This window comes from Macaca thibetana, chromosome 7 (assembly GCF_024542745.1).
Source record: "Macaca thibetana thibetana isolate TM-01 chromosome 7, ASM2454274v1, whole genome shotgun sequence".
In the NCBI taxonomy this organism is placed as follows: domain Eukaryota; kingdom Metazoa; phylum Chordata; class Mammalia; order Primates; family Cercopithecidae; genus Macaca; species Macaca thibetana.
The window spans coordinates 36565606-36587922 of record NC_065584.1 but is presented as its reverse complement, the minus strand read 5'-3'; the positions used below and the strand labels follow the sequence as shown (position 1 = coordinate 36587922).

At 38.3% G+C, this 22317-nt stretch overlaps 1 protein-coding gene across 9 annotated transcripts in view; it reads left to right on the top strand.

Annotated features, from left to right (window-relative positions):
• The window catches only part of PCNX1 (pecanex 1), a 211224-nt gene extending 199843 nt beyond the window's left edge, over positions 1-11381 (top strand). For all 9 annotated transcript variants that reach the window (XM_050797302.1, XM_050797310.1, XM_050797309.1 and 6 more), the window contains 4 exons: positions 1231-1436; positions 4615-5057; positions 5476-5616; positions 5818-11381. In XM_050797302.1, the coding sequence (XP_050653259.1) occupies positions 1231-1436; positions 4615-5057; positions 5476-5616; positions 5818-5958 (931 nt within the window). In that variant the 3' untranslated portion in view covers positions 5959-11381. The remainder of the gene's footprint in view (positions 1-1230; positions 1437-4614; positions 5058-5475; positions 5617-5817) is intronic.
• The last annotated feature ends 10936 nt before the right edge of the window (positions 11382-22317 follow it).

Below are 22317 nucleotides of genomic sequence, written 5' to 3'. Positions count from 1 at the left end.
ATTTTATATTACCACTATTAGAATATTTGGATATTTTTTCTATACAAACGGAAAATTAAGAGAAAAACATAACATGCAAGTTGATTACTTTTTCTGATTTACCATTCTGTTCCAACACTAGGGGGAGCACTCTGAACACATTGAGACTTGATGGCAATACAGAGATACTACTGACTTTTTAACAATACATTCTCACTCAGATCTGAAATTTACAGTGTTTTCAGATATTCACATGATGTTTTTTCTTTGTCTTTTGTCTAGTAAATTATGATGTCTGGTGTAGGAACATCATAGTTTGGATGATGAAGAAATATTGCAGAACATAAGTGTTGTTCAGATTCTTAAATATAGCTTAAGAAAACCAAATCTGGCAATTAAATTAGCAAACTCTCAAATGTTCAATCTCTGCCCAAACAGAAGGCACAATATAAGCCAGGGGAGTGTTCAAAGAAATTTTCTTTCCAAAAAAGATCTAATATGCTGGAATTACCTTAAAGAGGTTCTTTCCCCCTAAGACAAATGGCATAGAGTGCCCAATTGTCCTTGTTTGCTTAGTCACTCTCCATTTTTTAAAAATAGGAAAAAATGATTTCAGCACCTCTCTTCAAGTGTAGTATATTAACAGTATAAATGAATTAGGTTTTCAGGGGTTACATACTTCAGAGTCACTGAACAGACGTTGGCACTGGTAAGAATTCTGTTTCCAGGCCTGGCGCGGTGGCTTACGCCTGTAATCCCAGCACTTTGGGGGGCTGAGGTGGGCAGATCACAAGGTCAAGAGATCGAGACCATCCTGGCTAACATGATGAAACACCGTCTCTATTAAAAATACAAAAATTAGCTGGGCATGGTAGCGGGCACCTCTAGTCCCAGCTACTCGGGAGGCTGAGGCAGGAGAATCATTTGAACCGGGAGGTCGAGGTTGCAGTGAGCCAAGATTGCACCACTGCACTCCAGCCTGGTGACAGAGCAAGACTCCGTCCCCCCCCCCCCCAAAAAAAATAAATAAATAAATAAAAATTCCACTTCCAGCTATGATCTTAATGGTACAACTGAGTTATATATGGTTCTTTATTATGGTGCAGGACAGATAATAGAGTTTATAAAAGATTTGAGGCAGTGAATATGATGGGTATAGTTCTTAATTAAGCCATTCTTTGAAAACGTAATGAGTTTTTTTGTTCCTTGGGATCTTGGGATAATGCTTCCTACTTTGGTATTTGTTCCTAGGCTTAGGAAAGGTTGCGGAGCTGGATGTAACAGTGGTGGCAATATTGAAGATTCTGATACTGGAGGCGGGACTTCCTGCACTGGTAACAGCGCAACTACCGCCAATGATCCCCACAGCAACGTGTCCCAGGGAAGCACTGCAAATCCTGGGCAGGGATCAGGAACTGGACTCCACCCACCTGTCACATCTTATCCTCCAACACTAGGTAATATGAAACAAAGTTATATGTCTAACGTTAGCTTCTTAGCCATAGAGGCTGATTAGTATATATATGTGATCTACTTGGAAATTCAGAAATAGAATTTTTTTTTTGAGACGGAGTCTGGCTCTGGTGCCCAGGCTGGAGTGCAGTGGCACAATCTCGGCTCGCTGCAAGCTCTGCCTCCTGGGTTCACACCATTCTCCTGCCTCAGCCTCCCGAGTAGCTTGAACTACAGGCGCCCGCTACCACGCCCAGCTAATTTTTTGAATTTTAATAGAGACAGGGTTTCACCGTGTTAGCCAGGATGGTCTCGATCTCCTGACCTCGTGATCTGCCCACTTCGGCCTCCCAAAGTGCTGGGATTACAGGCATGAGCCACCACGCCCGGCCCAGAAATAGAATTTTTTTTATTCCAAGTTGTACATTACTCCATTTGTTCATATTATTTTATATATATAAAATATATATTTATTTGTATATATACTTTTAAAACTTGATAATTCAATGTAAACATTTTAGTATATTAAGGATTCTTTGAAAATATAATTTTTATTTTTATTTTTATTATTTTTTATTTTTTGAAATGGAGTCTCACTCTGTTGCCCAGGCTGGAGTGCAGTGGTATGATCTCGGCTCACTGCAGGCTCCACCTCCTGGGTTCACACCATTCTCCTGCCTCAGCCTCCTGAGTAGCTGGGCCTACAGGTGAATGCCAGGCCTACAGGTGCATGCCACCATGCCCAGCTAATTTTTTTTGTGTGTGTTTTTAGTAGAGACGGGGTTTCACCATGTTAGCCAGAATGGTCTCGGTCTCCTGACCTTGTGATCTGCCCGCCTTGGCCTCCCAAAGTACTGAGATTACAGGCATGAGCCACCATGCCCAGCTGAAAATATAATTTTTAAAGGCTAACAATATTTAACTATTATAATTAACTTCTCCCCTGTTAGACAATGACTTGGTTTTTCTTCTAACATAATGTTGTAATGATCTTTGTATATAAGTCAAAATCATTTATTATTTTCATTGGTCAGAGACTTTAAAAATGAAATCACTAGGCCAAAGCTTATGAGAATAAGACTCTTGATATATAATACCAAAAATCTTTCCAGAAAGGTTTTGTTTTGTTTTTAACCATGTGGAGTCAGTTGAAACCTTACTCCTTCTGCATACCAGGTGGATTGTAGATCTCATGTCAAAGGGAAATTAATAAAAGCATACTTTGAGGGCCTAGGGACAGGGACAGTTTTCTTAATTAGCACATAAAAAGTACTAATGACAAAATAAATGATTAGTAAGTTTGAAGATTGTCAGTTCCTGCCTCTGCTCTTGCTTGCTCCAGGCTTGCTCCAGGGTGGCAGGAGAAGGGGTGGTCTTTAATTTTATTCTTTTAATTTGCATTACTCTGATACCTAAGAATGGAAGTGTTTAATGAATTTATCAGCAGCTCCCCTTTCTAAAGTGCCTAGTTACATCTTTTGCCTATTTTTCTATTTGGTTATCTTTTTCTTATTGATTTGTGTTTTATATTCTGGATTTGAGCTCTTTCAGTTTTCTGTACCACAGATATCTTTTCCCATGCTGTCCCTTGTCTTTTCATTCTCCTACTGTGAAGAGTTACTTGCCTTCTTCTGATGAGAAGTCCTTAATTTTAGTGAGAACAACTTACTAATCGTTTATTTTATCATTAGTACTTTTTATGTCCTAATTAAGAAAATTTTCCCTGTCCCTAGGCCCTCAAAGTATGCTTTTATTAATTTCCCTTTGACATGAGATCCGCAATCCACCTGGTGTGCAGAAGGAATAAGGTCTCAACTGTTTCCATATGGCTGGGCAGTTGATCCAGCCAGATGGAGAAGTTGATCCTCTCCCCGACTGCCCCCCTGATTGCTTCACATGAATCAGATGAAGTTCTAAGACATTTACTTAAATTTAAAGACATTTATTAAATTTAAAGACATTTATTAAATTTAAAGATATATTCCAATGGGATTTAAGTGAAGAGACCTGTTAGATCAACATTTTGGATGTTCTTTTTTTGCTTCTGAGTGAAAACCTAAAACTTTCAGTGTTCTTTAAATGTACTTTTTGTTCTTACCTTGATGAGCTCTTTTTCTTTTCAGGTAAAAAGTACATGTAACTATGTTTTCAATGTAATTAATTTTACATTACTCTTATAAGTCAAGAAAAAGACAAGTCCGAAGAATTATATCAAGCCACTTGAAAAAGGCAGAAGAACCTGCTTTTCAGTGCCACTGATCATTCCTATTTAGTAGTGCGTGGTATTCACTGTCTCTCTATAGGCAGTGTAGCTTTTCCTTGGTAGAAGTTGAAAGGGCAGTAATACTATACTTTGAAAAATAGTAGTTATAGAGCTTGCCACATAGTAGGGCCTTAATAAATATTTCTCTTTTTTAACTGGCAAAAATTATATGTATTTATGGTATACAACATCATGTTTTGATATGTGAATATATTGTGAAATGATTAAATTAAGCTAGTTAACATATCCATCACCTCATATACTTATTTCTTTGTGGTAAGAACATTTTAGGAGCTACTCAGCAATTTTTAAGCATACAACACATTATTATTAACGCTAGTTCCCAGGCTGTACAATAGACCTCCAGAGCTTGTTCCTCTTGACTTACTGGAATTTTGATCCTTTGATCAACACCTCCTCTTCCCCAGCCCCTGGCAACCACCATTCTGCTCTCTGCTTCTGTGAGTTTGGGTTTTTCAGATTCCACAAGTGAGATAATGCAGTATTTCTTAGTAAATCCTTCTGACCTTCTCATTTCCATGAGATACTTCATTTCTGATATATTATGGAAGTATTCTTGTTCTTTTAAAATATTTCTGTGAAACATATTTTAGGATTTATTACAACCTTAAGTCCTGATATTTGCTGTAAAATATTTAGTTATTAATTATATCTTTCGTATGCCCCAGAATTTGAACTTTAAAAAACTTTAGCAAATAAAAAATATATTACAGAAACCACAGAAGAAAACAGATCTCAGATACATATTTCTTTTCTTAACTTTAAAAGTTTTAGGCATAAACATTAAGTTCTATCAATTCACCAATTAATTGCTTAGGGGAAAAAGTCTTAGAAGCTGCAAAAAAGTATTGTGTCTGAGTCATTCTACTTTGAGTGAGTGCTGCTGTTTCTCCTCCTAGGCACTAGCCACAGCTCTCACTCTGTGCAATCGGGCCTGGTCAGACAGTCTCCTGCCCGGGCCTCAGTAGCCAGCCAGTCTTCCTACTGCTACAGCAGCCGGCATTCGTCCCTCCGGATGTCCACCACTGGGTTTGTGCCTTGTCGGCGCTCTTCCACCAGTCAGATATCGCTTCGAAACTTGCCATCATCCATCCAATCCCGACTGTCGATGGTGAACCAAATGGAACCCTCAGTTCAGAGTGGCCTGGCCTGTGTGCAGCACGGCCTCCCTTCCTCCAGCAGCTCCAGCCAAAGCATCCCAGCCTGCAAACATCACACTCTCGTGGGCTTTCTTGCAACAGAGGGAGGTCAGAGCAGTGCCACTGATGCACAGCCAGGCAACACTTTAAGTCCTGCCAATAATTCACATGCCAGAAAGGGAGAAGTGATTTACAGAGTCCAAGTAAGTAAGCCCAGAGGTGGTCTTGTGCTGTTTTTGTTGCTTATTGGTTTTTATTTCTTATTTGTTGAATGAAGGACTCTTGTGAAAACACACCTTATCTCACTTTGTCTCAAGACTAGAATATTTTTGAATGTTGGGGAAAAATTGCTTCAAACTTAAAAGCTGAAAGCAAATGGTTTTTGTGGTGGTGATACATGTTCCTTGTTCAGCCATTGTCACATGCCCATTGCAGTGAGGTCTACCAGAGACTGAAAAGAATTCAATAGGTAGCTCTTCAGATTTTTTTTTTAATTTCATTATAGGAATTTAAAAAATAACTTGAGACACAGAGTCCTGTGAAAAACATTTTGTTTGAGATTATGTAATTTTTCATCATCAAGAAAAAAAAGAATTGGAAATGTTTTTATTTACCATGTAGATTGTAGATCCCAGTCAAATTCTGGAAGGGATCAACCTATCTAAAAGGAAAGAGCTACAGTGGCCTGATGAAGGACTTCGGTTAAAAGCTGGAAGAAATAGCTGGAAAGACTGGAGTCCGCAGGAGGGCATGGAAGGCCATGTAAGTTCTTTTACAAGCTAGCGGTCTGGGGCTCTGCCTTTTTTGAGGTCCGCCTCACTTGGATGCATGGTTTTAGCTGATTTTATACTTATGTATAATTTTCAGACAAAATTGCTACTACTAATCCTAGGTGAGGGTAAGAGTTTGCGAGTATATTCCAGGTCTCCAGCACTAACTTCTTATTTTATTCTAAATCATTAGGTGATTCACCGATGGGTGCCTTGCAGCAGAGATCCAGGTACTAGATCCCACATCGACAAGGCAGTACTTCTGGTCCAGATTGATGATAAATATGTGACTGTAATTGAAACTGGGGTACTAGAACTTGGGGCTGAAGTGTGAGCCAGTGTTTTATAAAGACATTTCTTTTTCCCTCTCAATTCCAAGGCATTGGAAAAAGAGAGGAGCGAGCAGAAGATGCCTGCAAGTATCACTTTGATCCTATGTGGGAGAGACTGAAAACAGAATGAGCTTGGTTAAGCGCCTCTCCTTTGCCCCTCACCCTGACTCCTGTCACTGTCTCCATCCCCAAATAAAGCTGAAATATTTTTTTAAGTTAGCTGCCGAGAAAACATTTTGCATGAAGGATAAAGTTCTGTTAAAATACATCCTTAAAAAAAGTTTTTCCTACGCATTGCCTATGCTTTAAATCAACAAACTCTTCATTTCTAAACTATGATCTCATATTTTTCTAATTTCTTTGCCAAAAATAATTGCCATGTTTTGTCATAGAACATGAAATTCATTTACCTTAATTTTTAAAAACAGACAAGTGTAGAAATGTTCCGTTTGACTTATAGCAGTATAAAAGTTTAATGTACAGTGAAAGAGACTATGAACAGACATAGATTTATCTTATTCCTTGAGCGCTAAAAACTTTAATGAAAAAACTGCACTAATTTTTTACAGCAATGCACTAAAGTCTGAGATTTCTCAGATCATTTATTTATATATAAAAATAAAATACCATTATTTAAATTGCCTTTGGGATTAGCCCCTTCCCTTTCCTTATAAACATAGGTAGCAGGAACTGTGCTGCTCATTTTTCTGTTAGTAGTGTGTACTTCATGCCAGGACATTGGATATTTTCTTTAAAGGGAATATGGAATCTCAAGATATACATAGCTTCATCATTGACATTGCCCAGAGCCAATAGTCAGCGGATCGGTCGTGTGAACACCACTGCCAGCTCCTGTGTCTACATCTCAGAGGAGCCCACGCGCTCTGCTTCTCTCCACCAGGGCAAGCTCTGCTGGGCGTGCTTCTGGGAAGAAAACACTTTTATTTAAGAAGCAGATGAATGTCCAGGAATTTAAAGAAAGGCTCGATTGCCTTTTATTTATGAGTTTCTAGCTCTTGAAGTTATTCACATGCAGTTCAGTTAATCAAGTAAAATTTTTTTCAAATAAAATTATCCAAATGGTGCAGTTATTGTTATTAAATCCTTCTTTAATAATTTTGCTTTTTATTTTTCCCCTCTTTTTCTGTTACTTGAATTTTATTTCTTGTAATTTATAGTGTGTAGCTGTAAATTGAAATATTTATAACTGTGAAATTGACTTAATTCATATGTTGTGTCATAACTTAAATTTTATTTTTTTTTAAAGTGTATATTCAGGGAAATATATTACTCATATTTACAATTGGGTGATATGGGAACTTCAATTTAGATTTAATTTGCAAATTTAGCATTTTTTTAAATCCTTGATAAAATTTTCCCTTTTGGTGTGAAACTCCAAAGAAAATTGTACATCTCCTCTGAGCATTTAGGAGCAGCCATCTTTCTACCCCTTGTGAACAGAACATTGAAAGAAACAGGTAAAATTAATTTTAATGACACATTTTGTTTAATCCAGTATAGTCAAAGTATTACTATTTCATCATAGGTCATTAGCCATATTTCAAGTACTCAGTAGCTACATGTAAGTAGTGGTTACTCTATTAGACAGTACAGATTTAAAGTATCTTTTGTGGAGGTGACAGAAGAGAGAAGCTGTTTTTCCTACTAATTCTGATGTAGATCTCACATTATAGCATAACATTACAGTAGAAGGAATGAAAACTAAGAAAGTAAATAGTGAACATACAAATCTTACTGCATTTCCACTTTAAAACCTATTTATTTTCCCTTTTTCTAATTTTAAACTTCTGTGGTCATCCAGAACCTAATGTGCCTTGTGTTGACATTTCCATAGACTTCACACTTTACAAAATTTACTGTTTAAAAATACTTGTGAAATGATTTACTGAACCTTTGTACAAAGGTACCCTTTCTAAATTGACCATTTAAAAATGTATTTTTCTGATACTGTCATTATATTCTGCATTTGCCTCATTTTGGCAGATCTACAGTATGCCATTGAAGTTTAGTGTTGTTTTCGGTTTTGGAGGGTTTTTTTCTGAAACTGAATTTATAATCTATTTCTCTATATACATATATTTTTAAAATCTTCTGAAAGGAACTATGTTCCCTGCTGCTTGTTCCCTTCCTGAAGTGAATATGATCTTTTCATGGTCATTGCCTAGATAAGAGATAAGTAGAGGCTTTTCAATCTTAGATGGAAGATAATTCATTTTCCCACACAGAAAAAAAAAATCTGACCTTTACATGATTTAATCAGAAGGGCTAGAATGTTTTAATTTCTAGCCCTCCTCCAAAAAAAAATTTAAACACATCACGTACTCTGAAAAAAGTCAGATTTCAAATGCAAGACTAGATTTTATATGGAACATATATGTTGGGTTTTGATTTTGGGTAACAATTGGTATATATTTTTCTCAAAACAAGTTGAATTTTGTTAACATATAATTCTTTAGTGAGTTTATAAATTAGAACCTGAGAGAAGCCCTGTTGTTTTTCTTAAGAGTCTAAAACTGACAACCTTTTAAAAATCATAATACTTTTCTAGTAATTGCATCGGGGAAATGGTGATAATTGAAGAAAGATTCATTCTTAAGAATAATTTGATCTAAATTATTATATGGAAATAAACATACTTGTGTTAACTAAATTGATCATAAATTCTTGTTCCTGCCTCACCCCTCACCCCCCAGAGAATAGTAAGTGACTCGTTTAGATTATCTGCTTAACTCTTTTCAGTTAGGTACAAGACTTCAGCATACATTAATGTCTTTAGCTTATAAATTGCCAATGCTTTGATTTCCATAATTTGAAAGTTAAAAGATGTAACTAAAATACTAGCTTTTTTATTCATTTCCTTTTAATGGAATTGTACTATTGAAATCTTTGTTTTATCTTGTTTAATTCTTCTCCCACCTCCTCTTTTGAGAGAAAGGTAATCATGGAATGAGTTATAAATTGTTGCCTTTTTTTCCTTTATTTCTTTCATTCAGTGGCAAAAAAACATTTTTTAACTCCTCACTAAGCTTTTGGTTAATCTTCCAACTTATACCTTGGTATGAACTCTCTTTTTCACCAGTTTCAACACTGGATAAAACTTTAATGTTGACTTTTGGTAAAGAACTTTAATTTTTCCAAGAATCTAGATTAACATAAGATGGTGATATTTAAGGAACTTGGAAGAGTAAGTGGTGAGGCTGTATGTATATTTTTTAAGAGATTACCTTTTAGGAAATGAGTGGACAAATTTAACCAGTGTTCTGCCTTTTTTGACTTTGTTACTGGAGGATGATAATCTATTTCTATTAGATTTGAAGTATTTTGGAAAATATTTCAAGTATATCTGAAATACTTCTAATTCTTAAAACAGAAGTAGTCAGACAATGTTTGTATCCTAAGTGAGATGTGGAGAATTACTCTGTATACTAAATGTCAGGCAATGAAAATATAAGTTTTTGTGTAGGAAACCTAGTAAGAAGATGTGTTTTTCTTTCTGAATGAGTTTATTTTTCGATCACATACCAAAATATAAAACTCAGCCTCACATTTTTCAGCAAGGTTAGCTTAGCCTTGATAAATTCCTCTTGCTTCTGAGTAGCATCCTTCTGCCTCTGCTTAGCAGCTCTGCATTTGGTGGATTGCTGTTGTGAGTCATTCATCCAGCACTGGGCCTTTTAAGCTGAAGATTCACCCAGTGTCTAAAAATGTCCTTTTCGTATAGCTAGCTTTCAAGCATTTTTCCGCCTAAATAAATATGTGACTTGAGAAAAAGGTAATAATGATTTTGTCAGAATTATTTGAACTTGTATTTACTAGCTACTTAACTATAAACTGCTGTCCAGATTGTTAATTTCATGTATATTTATTTTAATTAATTTTTCATGAATATGGACAAAGCCTTTTCTGGGGTGTGTGTGTGGTTTGTTTTTTAAGTCCTCATTATTCATTTGTATTCTTTTTCTGTGTAATGTAATCATATAAAGTTACTTTGGAAACAGACCCAGTTAATTTTCTCTTTTGATAGGATACATGGTTTAGATAAGGTATAAAATGTCCCTTTTTATTCTAGAGGCTTTTCCTTTAATTCAAAGATTAGTGGAGAGAATAACGTCAGTCAAGCCTTATGTGGTACATGGAACTTGCTAATGGACTTTGGACATTCTGTTTCAGTCTTACGTGGATATTGCTTTATTGGTGTTGAGGAAGAAGAAAATTAGATACTACCATGCATTGGGACAGCATAATTCTAATATTGCATTGAATGTGGCTTTTTAAAAATAAGTATTAAAAAGCCAATCCTTTTCTTCATTTATCTTTTTTTTCTTAATTTGGTTGATATGCACCCAGTCTGTCTTATTTTTACTTGTTAAATGTCTAGGAAGAATTGCAATTGGAAAGGAATTAATTATTATACAAATAAATCAGGTAGGATATGAGTGGAGTAAGTGCTTGAAACAGAAGTATATTTTCTTCTTTGAATCACCTCACCAGAGTCATCTGTCAAGAATTATGTATAACAGTTTATTGCCTACAAGCCACATACTCTTTCTGAATTAAGATAAATAACTTACATTTGTGAGTTGAATTTCATTATCTGCCATTTTATGGAATCAACCTCACATTGTTTGGTGGAACTAGAGCTGATCGTCACCACAAAGTTATATGACAACTCCGTTCTAAGACTTATACCTATTATATAGGGTTACACCTTTTTTCTTATGCCTCAGCTCTGTACCTGACAATTTATGATTCAGTGGAGCCAAGCTAGAAAGGAACAAAGGTCATCTAACACTGTGATGGGGATGAATTCCTGGGTGTTACCTGCACAATGAGGTGGTGCCCCGGAATTCAGAGCAGAGTAGTAATAGAGCATAAGATGGCTGCTCCAGATGACTCTTGGGTTTAGTGTACTTGTGATTGAACAAGACTTTTTATATATGAAGCTTGATTCTACAACCAAAATAATAGAAATGGGTGGGGGGATCATGTCTGCTTATGCTTTTCAAAAGCTTGTGGTTTAAATAAAAGTAAAATGTAAAAACTGATTTAACCCTATACAAGTCTGGCAATGAGCTCAGCATGAGGAAATGGAAGGAGGAATATTGAAAATGATTCTAGGAAAGTGAACGTAAGAAAGGAAAATGGGTTTTCCTTTTCTGATCATGGGCTCTGGAAAGTTCATGGCCTTTACCAGCATTCAGCATAAACCAGAGATAAGGACATATGTACTTACGTGTGCCTGTGACTGTGTGTGTGTCTGAGTGTTATTCTGAACAGCTTGTAAATATTGTAGTTGTTTAAAATGGAAAATAAAGGCTGAGTTTTTTTGGCAAATATATTGCATCAAAAATACAGTATTGACAGTGGATAAAACACTGAGGAAATAAATTTTTTTTCATTTTGCTTTCTGTCCATTTTTTGTCAAATTGAGAAAAATTAGAGTACACTATATTAAGTTCTGTATGGCATGTTCACACTTGGTTCTGAAATAATTTTAAACAAGCTTTGGCCTGTAAACATGTGCTTCAGCTTACAGTAGATCAAAAGCATATATTATACTTCATGTTAAAAGATAGTCTGTTTCACACTTTTCTTAGTACAAGGGTTGTAGTTTGTATCTTCTGAATTTATCTGGATGTTACATATTAACAATATTAGATGGAACATGTAGGATAAAAATGTGTGTTCAATCACAGACTAAATTACCATACAGAAAATGGAAAGAACATTTGGATTATGGTCTTCAAAATCAGGCAGGTACAAACTTGTTTATATTTGCAGTGTGTAATAACTCAGTGATTTCACATATACTTAAAGAAAATGCAAGCTAATTTAAAATGAGAATAGACATATTCTTGATTAAATCACTTATAATCCTTTAATGCATCATTTTAACTATTAGAACCAGAACCAGCAGGATACAGATTATATGCCTTTTGCATCAGAGTTCAAATAATTTGGTATCTTTCTTCTAGGGTCACAGTGGCATAAAACACATCTTCAAAGAGAAGCATTCCCTGGATAAGTTGCATTCATCGTAAAGCCAGAGATTCAAAGGGCTATTGACATGAAATTTAGGTCCCATAAAACTTCTTCCTTATCCTTTTTTTTTTCTTTTTAAATCCAGATCCTGCACAACCTTATTCTTAAAGTGCAGTTTATGTAAGATTTTTCCTCCTAAAGGATCCAAGAATGTTTTGCTGAACTGTAGCCAATGAATCTTGCCATGTTAGGTGTGTTTTTCCCTGGGGTAGAGTGGAAAGCAACACTTTGTGAAGTTAAGGGCATGACAGAATGGTGGCTTCCTGGGTATTTAATCAGCACTTACATAAAATATTTTTTCTCAGTCTGGGCAATAGAGACCCCTTTTCTACAGAAAAATTTGAAAATTAGCCGAGCACGGTCGTGTGTGCCTGTAGTCCCAGCTACTTGGGAAGCTGAGGTGGGAAGATCACTCCGCCAGGAGGCGAAGGTTGCAGTGAGCTGAGATCAAACCACTGCACTCCAGCCTGGGTGACAAAGCGAGATGCTGTCTCAAAAAAAAAAAAAAAAAAAAAAAAAAAAAAAATTCCTCCTTCATATGTGCTTATCCAAGGCGACTGAATATAATTAAGCTTCATCCTTGGGAAAATGTAATTTAATGCAAGAGGATCCCTAGGTTGCTTTGCAATTTCTCAAGATAAGCATTGACAGCAAATAACGAGATGAATCTACCTTGTCTGTGAAACTTTTAAAGATTCCGTTCAGTTTCAGTGCCCAGTGAACCATGCCCAAAGGGAAAAGTCATCTTTCAGTCCGAGGTTCCTTTTTTCTTCTGAGAGCACTGTTTACGGATGCAGAAGCAACTGGCCTATATAAAATACTCCTCATCTTAAAGCAAATATTCTTGACCTGTCTTTATCATATAAAGTCGGCATCCCAGGGTAACACTGAACTTAACCAGATACCCAATAGTGCCTCTGTGTGTTTGTAATAGAGTTGACCCTTGAACAATGCAGAGATTAGGGGTGCCAACACCTGGCACAGTTGAAAATCTGTGTATAACTTTTGACTTCTCCAAACCAACTCCTGCGAACAAAGGCTATCTTGAATTTGGAGGAAAGAGACTTTATTTCAGTGAACAATTTGCAAACTGGGGAAATGCAGCATTTGGTGTAAAATGGAGGTACGTCCCAGAGAACAAAGGGAAGACTGGGGTGTTATTTTTTTATTTTTATTTTTTGAGACGGAGTTTCGCTCATTGCCCAGGCTGGAGTGCAATGGCACGATCTCGGCTCACCACAACCTCTGCCTCCCGGATTCAAGCGATTCTCCTGCCTCAACCTCCCGAGTAGCTGGGATTACAGGCATGCACCACCACGCCTGGCTAATTTTTGTATTTTTATTAGAAACGGGGTTTCTCCATGTTGGTCAGGCTGATCTCGAATTCCCCACCTCAGGTGATCTTCCCCGGGCAGCCTCCCAAAGTGCTGGGATTACAGGCGTGAGCCCCGCACGGGGCCCAAGACTGAGATTTTATAGCAAAAGTTCCTACCCAAGGTTCCCAATCAGGTCCTTTTATGCAAATGAAGAATTGAAACTTGCTCAGTTCTGATTGGTCAATACAATGGAGCCTTGATTGGTTGGCTCAGGTGAGCTCTGATAGTTCCAAAGATAAAAAGGTATGGGTTGTCAGGGAACTTAGAGTTTCTGTGCGATCCCAGTCAGCAAATGGCTGCTTGGCTCCATTTTAAATCCAGGGCCAATTAGCCACTTGGGATTCATCTGGAAGAATTGGCTCTTTCAGGTTCATGTTTTTCACACTATTAATAGCCTACTGTTGATTGGAACTCTTACCAATAAACAGTTGATTGATTGTATGTTATATGTATTATATACTATATTCTTACAATAATGTAAGCTAGAGAAAAGAAAATGTTAATCATAATATATTTACTATTCAGTAAGTGGAAGCGGATCATCATAAAAGTCTTCATCCTCATCGCCTTCACATTGAATAGGCTGAGGAGGAAGAGGAAGAGTTGGTCTTACTGTCAAGTATGGCAGAGACGGAAGAAAATTCACATGTAAGTTGCCCCATGCAGTTCAAACCTGTGTTTTTTAAAGTGTCGGCTGTACTGCTAATGAGTTTACTCATTAATAATGCACCGCACACCACTTCTCAGTTGTATACCAATTAATAATACAAAATTCCGCAAATGTTGCAGTGGTAACTCTACAGTGTAGTACAAATGTCTAAGGTGCACCTTTGTTTAGAGAAAAATTTGTCTATCTTGTAAATTGGAGAGACTCCTTTTCTACATTTGCACTATGAAACAGGATTTATTTAAGCAGTGAATTCTATAATGTTAATTTAATTGGGTTAACAATTTCAAGAAAGCAAAAACTTAAAAGTTGCTGGAACAGAAAACTGGCTCACTACAAAATGAAACTGAGCTTTCAGGATTGGGTTATTCATGTTACTTCAGCTCTGTGTATCTGTAATTTTCTCAACTCCAACCTCTGTGTGCCCGCTTCCTTTTCAGGTGAGAGACAGTTGCCTGTAGTTCTGGGCTGCATTCCACACACATCATCATCCAGAAAGGAAAAAACCACTTCCAGTTACCTTTCTTGAAAGGAAAAACTTCTCCGAAGCCACAGGGTGTTTATTCTTGCGTCTCGTCAATATAACATTTGACATATACAAGATCCTTAATTTGTTCCTATGCCCTGGTTTTCTAAACCAATCACTGGCAAGAGAAATAGACTTGCCATGATGGGCTCTGACAAATTATGCAGTTTTACCGCTGCTTTTGCACAGTTATTACAAATGTTAATATAGCTAATAAAAGGGAAGATGATATGTTAGTAGTATGATGAAAATAATTTTGACCTCCTTGATTATCTAAGACAGTCTTGAACACTCCCAGAGGACTGTAAACTATGCTGTGAGGGTCACTGTTAAAAGAATATGTCCATCTCATTTTCATTTTCAAATTTATTGACATAAAGTAACTCAGTATTTCTGTAATAGCTGTAGATAAGTCCCCTTTTTCATTCCTGATACTGCTTGCTTTTGCCTTCTCTTGCCTTTTCAAAGAACCAGTTTTTGGTTATGTTGATCATTTTTGGTTTTGTTTGTTTTACTTTATTCATTTTTGCATTTATAATTATTCCTTCTGTTATTTAGTTATTTTTCTAGCTTCTCAAGATGGACACTCAGTTCTTTGGTTTTCGGCTTTTGTTCTTTTCTATTGTATACATTTTAAGGTTATAAATTTCTCTTTAAGCGTTGGCTTTAGCTGCATTAGACAAGTTTTGATATGTCTTTTTTAAAACTAATCAGTTCAACTATTATTTAATTTCCATTATGAATTCTTCTTTGACCATGGATTAATTAGACTCATGTTTGTTAGTTGCCAAATATCAGATGATTTTCTAGAGATTATTTTCTAGTTATTACTTAACTGTAGTCAGATAAACTGTATGATATTAATTCTTTGGAACTTGTTAGCCTTGCTTTTTGGGTCAGTATGTTGTCAATTTTAGTAAATGTTGCAATTGGCAATTGAGGAAAAATGCATGTTCTGCAATGATAGCCTTATATATTTTATATATATATATATCAATTCTGTTTTGTTATGTTATTCAGATTCTGTATATTATAGACTTTTTGGGAAAAATCTATAGTTCTACATTTGTTACTCATCAATTTATGATTTATATATTTGAGACTATGTTATTAGATACGTATAAATTTGGAGGTTTTTTTAATAGAGTGTCCCCTTTAGTATGAAATGCTCTCTTCTTCTCTAGTAATACTTCTTGCCCTAAAGTTAGTTTGTCTGGTGTTAGTATAGCTATATCAGGTTTATATAGGATAGCTTTGTCATTTTACTTTCAACTTCTGTATGCTTTATATGTAAGGTATGCCTTTTTTGTTTGTTTTTTGAGTCGGAGTCTTGCTCTGTCACCCAGGCTGGAGTGCAGTGGCACAATCTCAGCTCACTGCAAGCTCCACCTCCCGGGTTCACGCCATTCTCCTGCCTCAGACTCCTGAGTAGCTGGGACTATAGGCACCTGCCACCATGCCCGGCTAATTTTTGGTATTTTTAGTAGAGATGGGCTTTCCCCATGTTAGCCAGGATGGTCTTGATCTCCTGACCTTGTGATCCACCTGTCTTGCCCTCCCAAAGTGCTCGATTATAGGCATGAGCCACCATGCCCAGTATAAACCACCATATAGTTAGGATTTTTAATCTTGTTGTCAACCTTTTTTTTTTTTTTTTCCTTGGCTCACTGCAATCTCTGCCTCCCATGTTCAAGCAGTTCTCCTGACTCAGTCTCCTGAGTAGCTGGGATTACAGGTGCGCACCACCACACCCAGCTAATTTTTGTATTTTTAGTAGAGACAGGGTTTCACCATGTTGGCCAGGCTGGTCTCGAACTCCTGACCCCAGGTGATCCACCTGCCTTGGCCTCCCAAAGTGCTGGGATTACAGGCATCAGCCACCATGCTGGCCAATCTTTGTCTTTTAAATGGAGTATTTAGTCCATTTATATTTAAGATAATTATTGATATTTTTAGCTTAAATTTACCATCTTACTGTATCCTGTTTGTCCCATTTTTGTGTGCATATCTCTCATCACATTTTGGAATAAATCATTTGCTTTAGTATGTCCCTCCCTTTGCATATTACTTGTACATATTTTTACTGTTCTTTTAGTGGTTATCAAAATTACAACTTGTCTACTGAGTACTTTAACACTTCCTGAACTATGTAAGAGCCTTTGAACCTTTAACTCCATTACTCCCTTTCCATCTTTTGTACTGTTTTGTCATGCATTTGTAACTTTGTATATTTTAAACTTTAAATATATTATTTAATATATATTTATATTTGCCCACATATTTATTTATTTGTTATTTATTTTTTTGAGACAGAGTTTTGCTCATGTTACTGTTGTCCAGGCTGGAGTGCAGTGGCACGATCTCAGCTCAGTGCAACCTCCACCTCCTGGATTCAAGTGCTTCACCTGCCTCAGCCTCCCGAGTAGCTGGGATTACAAGCACACCACCAGACCCGGGTAAATTTTGTATTTTTAGTAGAGTCGGGGTTTCACCATGTTGGCCAGGCTGGTCTTGAACTCCTGACCTCAGGTGTTCTGCCCGCCTCAGTCTCCCAAAGTGCTGGGATTACAGGCATGAGCCACTGCGCCCAGCCTATTCTTCTCACTGCTATTTAACCCTTTCTGTATCTTTGTGGTTTCTTTGGAATTATATTTCTTCTACCTGAAGAACTCCCTTTACCATTTCTTGGTCTGCTGGTGACAAATTCCTTGTGTTTTTCTTTTTCTTACTGTGGAAATGTCTTTTTGTTTTCATTTTTGAAGGTTTTTGGGAGATACAGAGATTTGGCTTGGTAGTTATTTTCTTTCTGCAGTTCAAAGGAATCATTCCATTGTCTTCTACCTTTCATGGTTTTTTTAGTCTTGTTGCTCCTTTAAGGGCAATGTATTTTTAATCCACCAATTATTTTTGTCTTTGATTTTTAATAGCTTTCCATATAGTGCCTATGTGTAGTTTTCTTTGTATTTATCTTGCCAAAGTGTTTTTTTATTATCTCTTGAATCTTGGCCATTATCTCTTCAAATATTCCTTCTGCCATATTATTTTTCTCTCCTCCTCTCACACCACATTTAAACACGTATATTACACCTTTTAACCATGTCCCTTATCTCATGTTGTTTTCTGAATTTCCTATCTTTGGTCTTTCCATATTTAGTTTAAATATTTTATTCTACATATCCTCCAGTTTTTATTTTTCTTTCATCATCTATATCTAATATTCTGCTAAACTGATCTATTGAGTTCTTAATTTTAATTTGTGTATTTTTCAGTTCCAGAATTTGCATTTGATTCTTTAGTATATTTTCAGTTACCTGCTGATATTCTTGCTCCCTATTTAATTTATTAAACATATTAACTACAGTTAAAGCTCGTATATGATAATTCCAACATCTGGGTCTCCTGTAATTCTGTTTCTGTTGTCTTTTTTTTTTTTCCTCTTGGTTCTGTTTTGTCTTTTGTTTGCCTGTGTATTTCTGATTGAATGCCAGACACTGTATATGAAAATCTGTACGTAATTGAGTCTGTAGATGTTATAATCTTCCTCAAGATTATCTACTTTTACTTCTGGCAAACAAACCTGACATACAAACCTGACAGTTCTGTTACAACACCAAATACCGCTCTTCTCTCTCTGGGCTTCCCTTCTTTCTGGGTTCTTGACCCCTAAAGTGTTAGTTACCGTGGTAGCACTAAAATGCCTTCAAGTATATTTTTATGCTTTGTACAGCTTTCCTCATTATTTTTGATTGAAGCGTTGATCTGAAACAAGCTAACCTCTTGTCAAGTCTTTTCTCGATGTCAATTGGCATCCTCACCCATCTATTATAACATCTAATTACTTAAGCTTTGACTTGCCTTTGCCTTGACTTTAATTGCTATATTCTTTTATTTCAGGTTCAGCCATGCCTCAGTTGCTAGCTAGCCTACAGATTGTACCCAGCCACTATTGGAGGGTTAGAGTAGTGAGAGTAGTGCACAGGGTTTTGTAGTACAAACCAATCCACTAGAATAATAGGAGCTGAGGGAAAACAAGATCAGTGGCCTCAGAAGTGGGCGTGGGCATGGCGGCTATCTGAAGTTTGTGTCCCATCCAGTCCAAAATGTATCATAGAGGTAGGCCAGACACCTCAGGTAAAGCAGAGATGTCTAGACCAGTGAGACATACACAGGATCTGACCAACATTTTATACTCTTGCAGGCTCTGGTTAGATGACAGAGTCACATTACTTGGGATTTTGAAATCAGTGTTTTTTGTTACAGTACAGTGAGTTTTTTCCTGTTCACTTGTCTAGGCAGTGACTTTCCTGGCCTAAGGTCTTCTTTTTTTCTTTTTCTTTTTTTTTTTTTTTGAGACGGAGTCTGGCTCTGTCACCCAGGCTGGAGTGCAGTGGCCAGATCTCAGCTCACTGCAAGCTCCGCCTCCCGGGTTCACGCCATTCTCCTGCTTCAGCCTCCCAAGTAGCTGGGACTACAGGCGCCCGCCACCTCGCCCAGCTAGTTTTTTGTATTTTTTTTTTAGTAGAGACGGGGTTTCACCATGTTAGCCAGGATGGTCTCGATCTCCTGACCTCGTGATCCGCCTGTCTCGGCCTCCCAAAGTGCTGGGATTACAGGCTTGAGCCACCATGCCCGGCCCCTTTTTTTTTTTTTTTGAGATGGAGTCTATCTTGGCTCACTGCAACCTCCGCCTCCCAGGCTCAAGCAATTCTTCTGCCTCAGCCTCCTGAGTGGTTGGGATTACAGGTGTGTGCCACTACGCCTGGCAATTGTTTTTGTATTTTTAGTAGAGTCGGGGTTTCACTGTGTTAGCCAGGATGGTCTTTTACAGGTGCGTGCCACTACGCCTGGCAATTGTTTTTGTATTTTTAGTAGAGACAGGGTTTCACTGTGTTAGCCAGGATGGTCTCGATCTCCTGACCTCATGATCCACCCAGCTCAGCCTCCCAAAGTGCTGGGATTACAGGCATGAGCCACCAGGCCCAGCCTAGCCTAAGGTCTTATTGACTCTCCTCCATTTCAGACAGGACCCCCTGGGGAGTTACAGCTGCAGCAATAGCAGAGACAGGATTTAGCCAATGCAGGGTGCTTTTCCAGCCCTAGCTTAACCTTTCCATTCATTCTAAATGAAATAAAATCTCCACAGGTAACCAAAGGACTGAAATAGGTTTCAGGTAAGAAGGGAGTGAAATTTGTGTTTTTCCTGAGCTTGGTGGGATGAGTGTTTGGAAAAGTTAAATGGTTTAACTACTGAAAACTACCCAATCCACAGGCATATGATTCATTTTGTGTGACCTTAGACTTTTTCTTGGAAGATTTGGGGCCAGAAAATAGAAAGCCAAAAATAGCTTCACTGGGGTCAAATATTTTCCTTTCTGGAAACCAGAAAAATACTCAGTTCTGTAAGTTCCAACATGTTCCTCATTAACATTGCTGTTTCTCTACCTATATTAAGTCACCCCCTTGAAATTCAGGTCACAAAGGCAACCTACAGGTAGTGTGGGTCATGGATGAGAGGGCCAACGGAAAAAATGATGGCAGCCAGGCACAGTGGCTCACGTCTGTAATCCCAGCACTTTGGGAGGCCAAGGCAGGCAGATCACTAGAAGTCGGGAGTTCAACACTAGCCTGACCAACATGATGAAACCCAATCTCAACTAAAAATACAAAAATTAGCCAGGCATGGTGGCACAAGCCTGTAATCCCAGCTATTTGGAAGGCTGAGGCAGGAAAATCGCTTGAACCTGGGAGGCGGAGGTTGCAGTGAGCTGAGATTGTGCCATTGCACTCCAGCCTAGGTGACAAAAGCAAAACTCCATCTCAAAAAAAAAGAAAAGAAAAAAGAGAAGGGTGGTTCCAAGATGGCCGAATAGGAACAGCTCCAGGCTACAGCTCCCAGCGTGAGCGACAGAACACACGTGATTTCTGCATTTCCAACTGAGGTACCAGGTTCATATCACTGGGGCATGTCTGACATTGGGTGCAGGACAGTGGGAGCAGCCCACCAAGCGAGAGCTGAAGCAGGGTGAGGCATCGCCTCACCTGGGAAGCACAAGGGGTAAGGGAATTCCCTTTACTAACCAAGGGAAACTGTGACAGCACCTGAAAAATTGGGTCACTCCCACCCTAATACTGTGCTTTTCCATGGGTCTTAGCAAACAGCACAGCAGGAGATTATATCCTGCACCTAGCTCGGAGGGTCCCACGCCTACGGAGCCTCCCTCATTGCTAGCACAGCAGTCTGAGATCTAACTGCAAGGCGGCAGCGAGGCTGGGGGAGGGGCACCCACCATTGCTGAGACTTGAGTAGGTAAACAAAGCAGCCCGGAAGCTCGAACTGGGTGGAGCCCACCGCAGCTCAAGGAGGCTGCCTGCCTCTGTAGACTCCACCTCTGGGGACAGGGCATAGCCAAACAAAAGGCAGCAGAAGACTCTGCAGATTTAAATGTTCCTGACAGCTTTGAAGAGAGTAGTGGTTCTCCCAACATGGAGTTTGAGATCTGAGAATGGACAGACTGCCTCCTCAAGTGGGTCCCTGACCCCCGAGTAGCCTAACCGGGAGGCACCCCCCAGTAGGGGCAGACTGACACCTCACATGGCCGGGTACCCCTCTGAGACGAAGCTTCCAGAGAAACGATCAGGCAGCAGCATTTGCTGTTTAGCAGTATTCACTCTTCTGCAGCCTCTGCTGCTGACACCTAGGCAAACAGGGTCTGGAGGGACCTCCAGCAAACTCCAACAGACCTGCAGCTGAAGGTCCTGACTGTTAGAAGGAAAACTAACAAACAGAAAGAACATCCACACCAAAACCCCATCTGTACGTCACCATCATCAAAGACCAAAGGTAGATAAAACCACAAAGGTGGGGGAAAAACAGAGTAGAAAAGTTGAAAATTCTAAAAATCAGAGCACCTCTCCCCCTCCAAAGGAACACAACTCCTTGCCAGCAACAGAACAAAGCTGGATGGAGAATGACTTTGACGGGTTGAGAGAAGAAGGCTTCAGACGATCAAACTTCTCCAAGCTAAAGGAGGAAGTTCGAACCCATTGCAAAGAAGCTAAAAACCTTGAAAAAAGATTAGACGAATGGCTAACTAGAAAAACCAATCTAGAGAAGTCCTTAAATAACCTGATAGAGCTGAAAACCATGGCACGAGAACTACGCGACAGATGCACAAGATTCAGTAACCGATTTGATCAACTGGAAGAAAGGGTATCAGTGATTGAAGATCAAATGAGTGAAATGAAGTGAGAAGAGAAGTTTAGAGAAAAAAGAGTAAAAAGAAATGAACAAAGCCTCCAAGAAATATGGGACTATGTGAAAAGACCAAATCTACATCTGATTGGTGTACCTGAAGGTGACGGGGAGAATGTAACCAAGTTGGAAAACACTCTGCAGGATATTATCCAGGAGAACATCCCCAACCTAGCAAGGCAGGCCAACATTCAAATTCAGGAAATACACAGAACGCCACAAAGATACTCCTCGAGAAGAGCAACTCCAAGACACATAATTGTCAGATTCACCAAAGTTGAAATGAAGGAAAAAATGTTAAGGGCAGCCAGAGAGAAAGGTCAGATTACCTACAAAGGGAAGCCCATCCGACTAACAGCGGATCTCTCAGCAGAAACTCTACAAGCCAGAAGAGAGTCGGGGCCATATTCAACATTCTTAAAGAAAAGAATTTTCAACCCAGAGTTGCATATCCAGCCAAACTAAGTTTCATAAGTG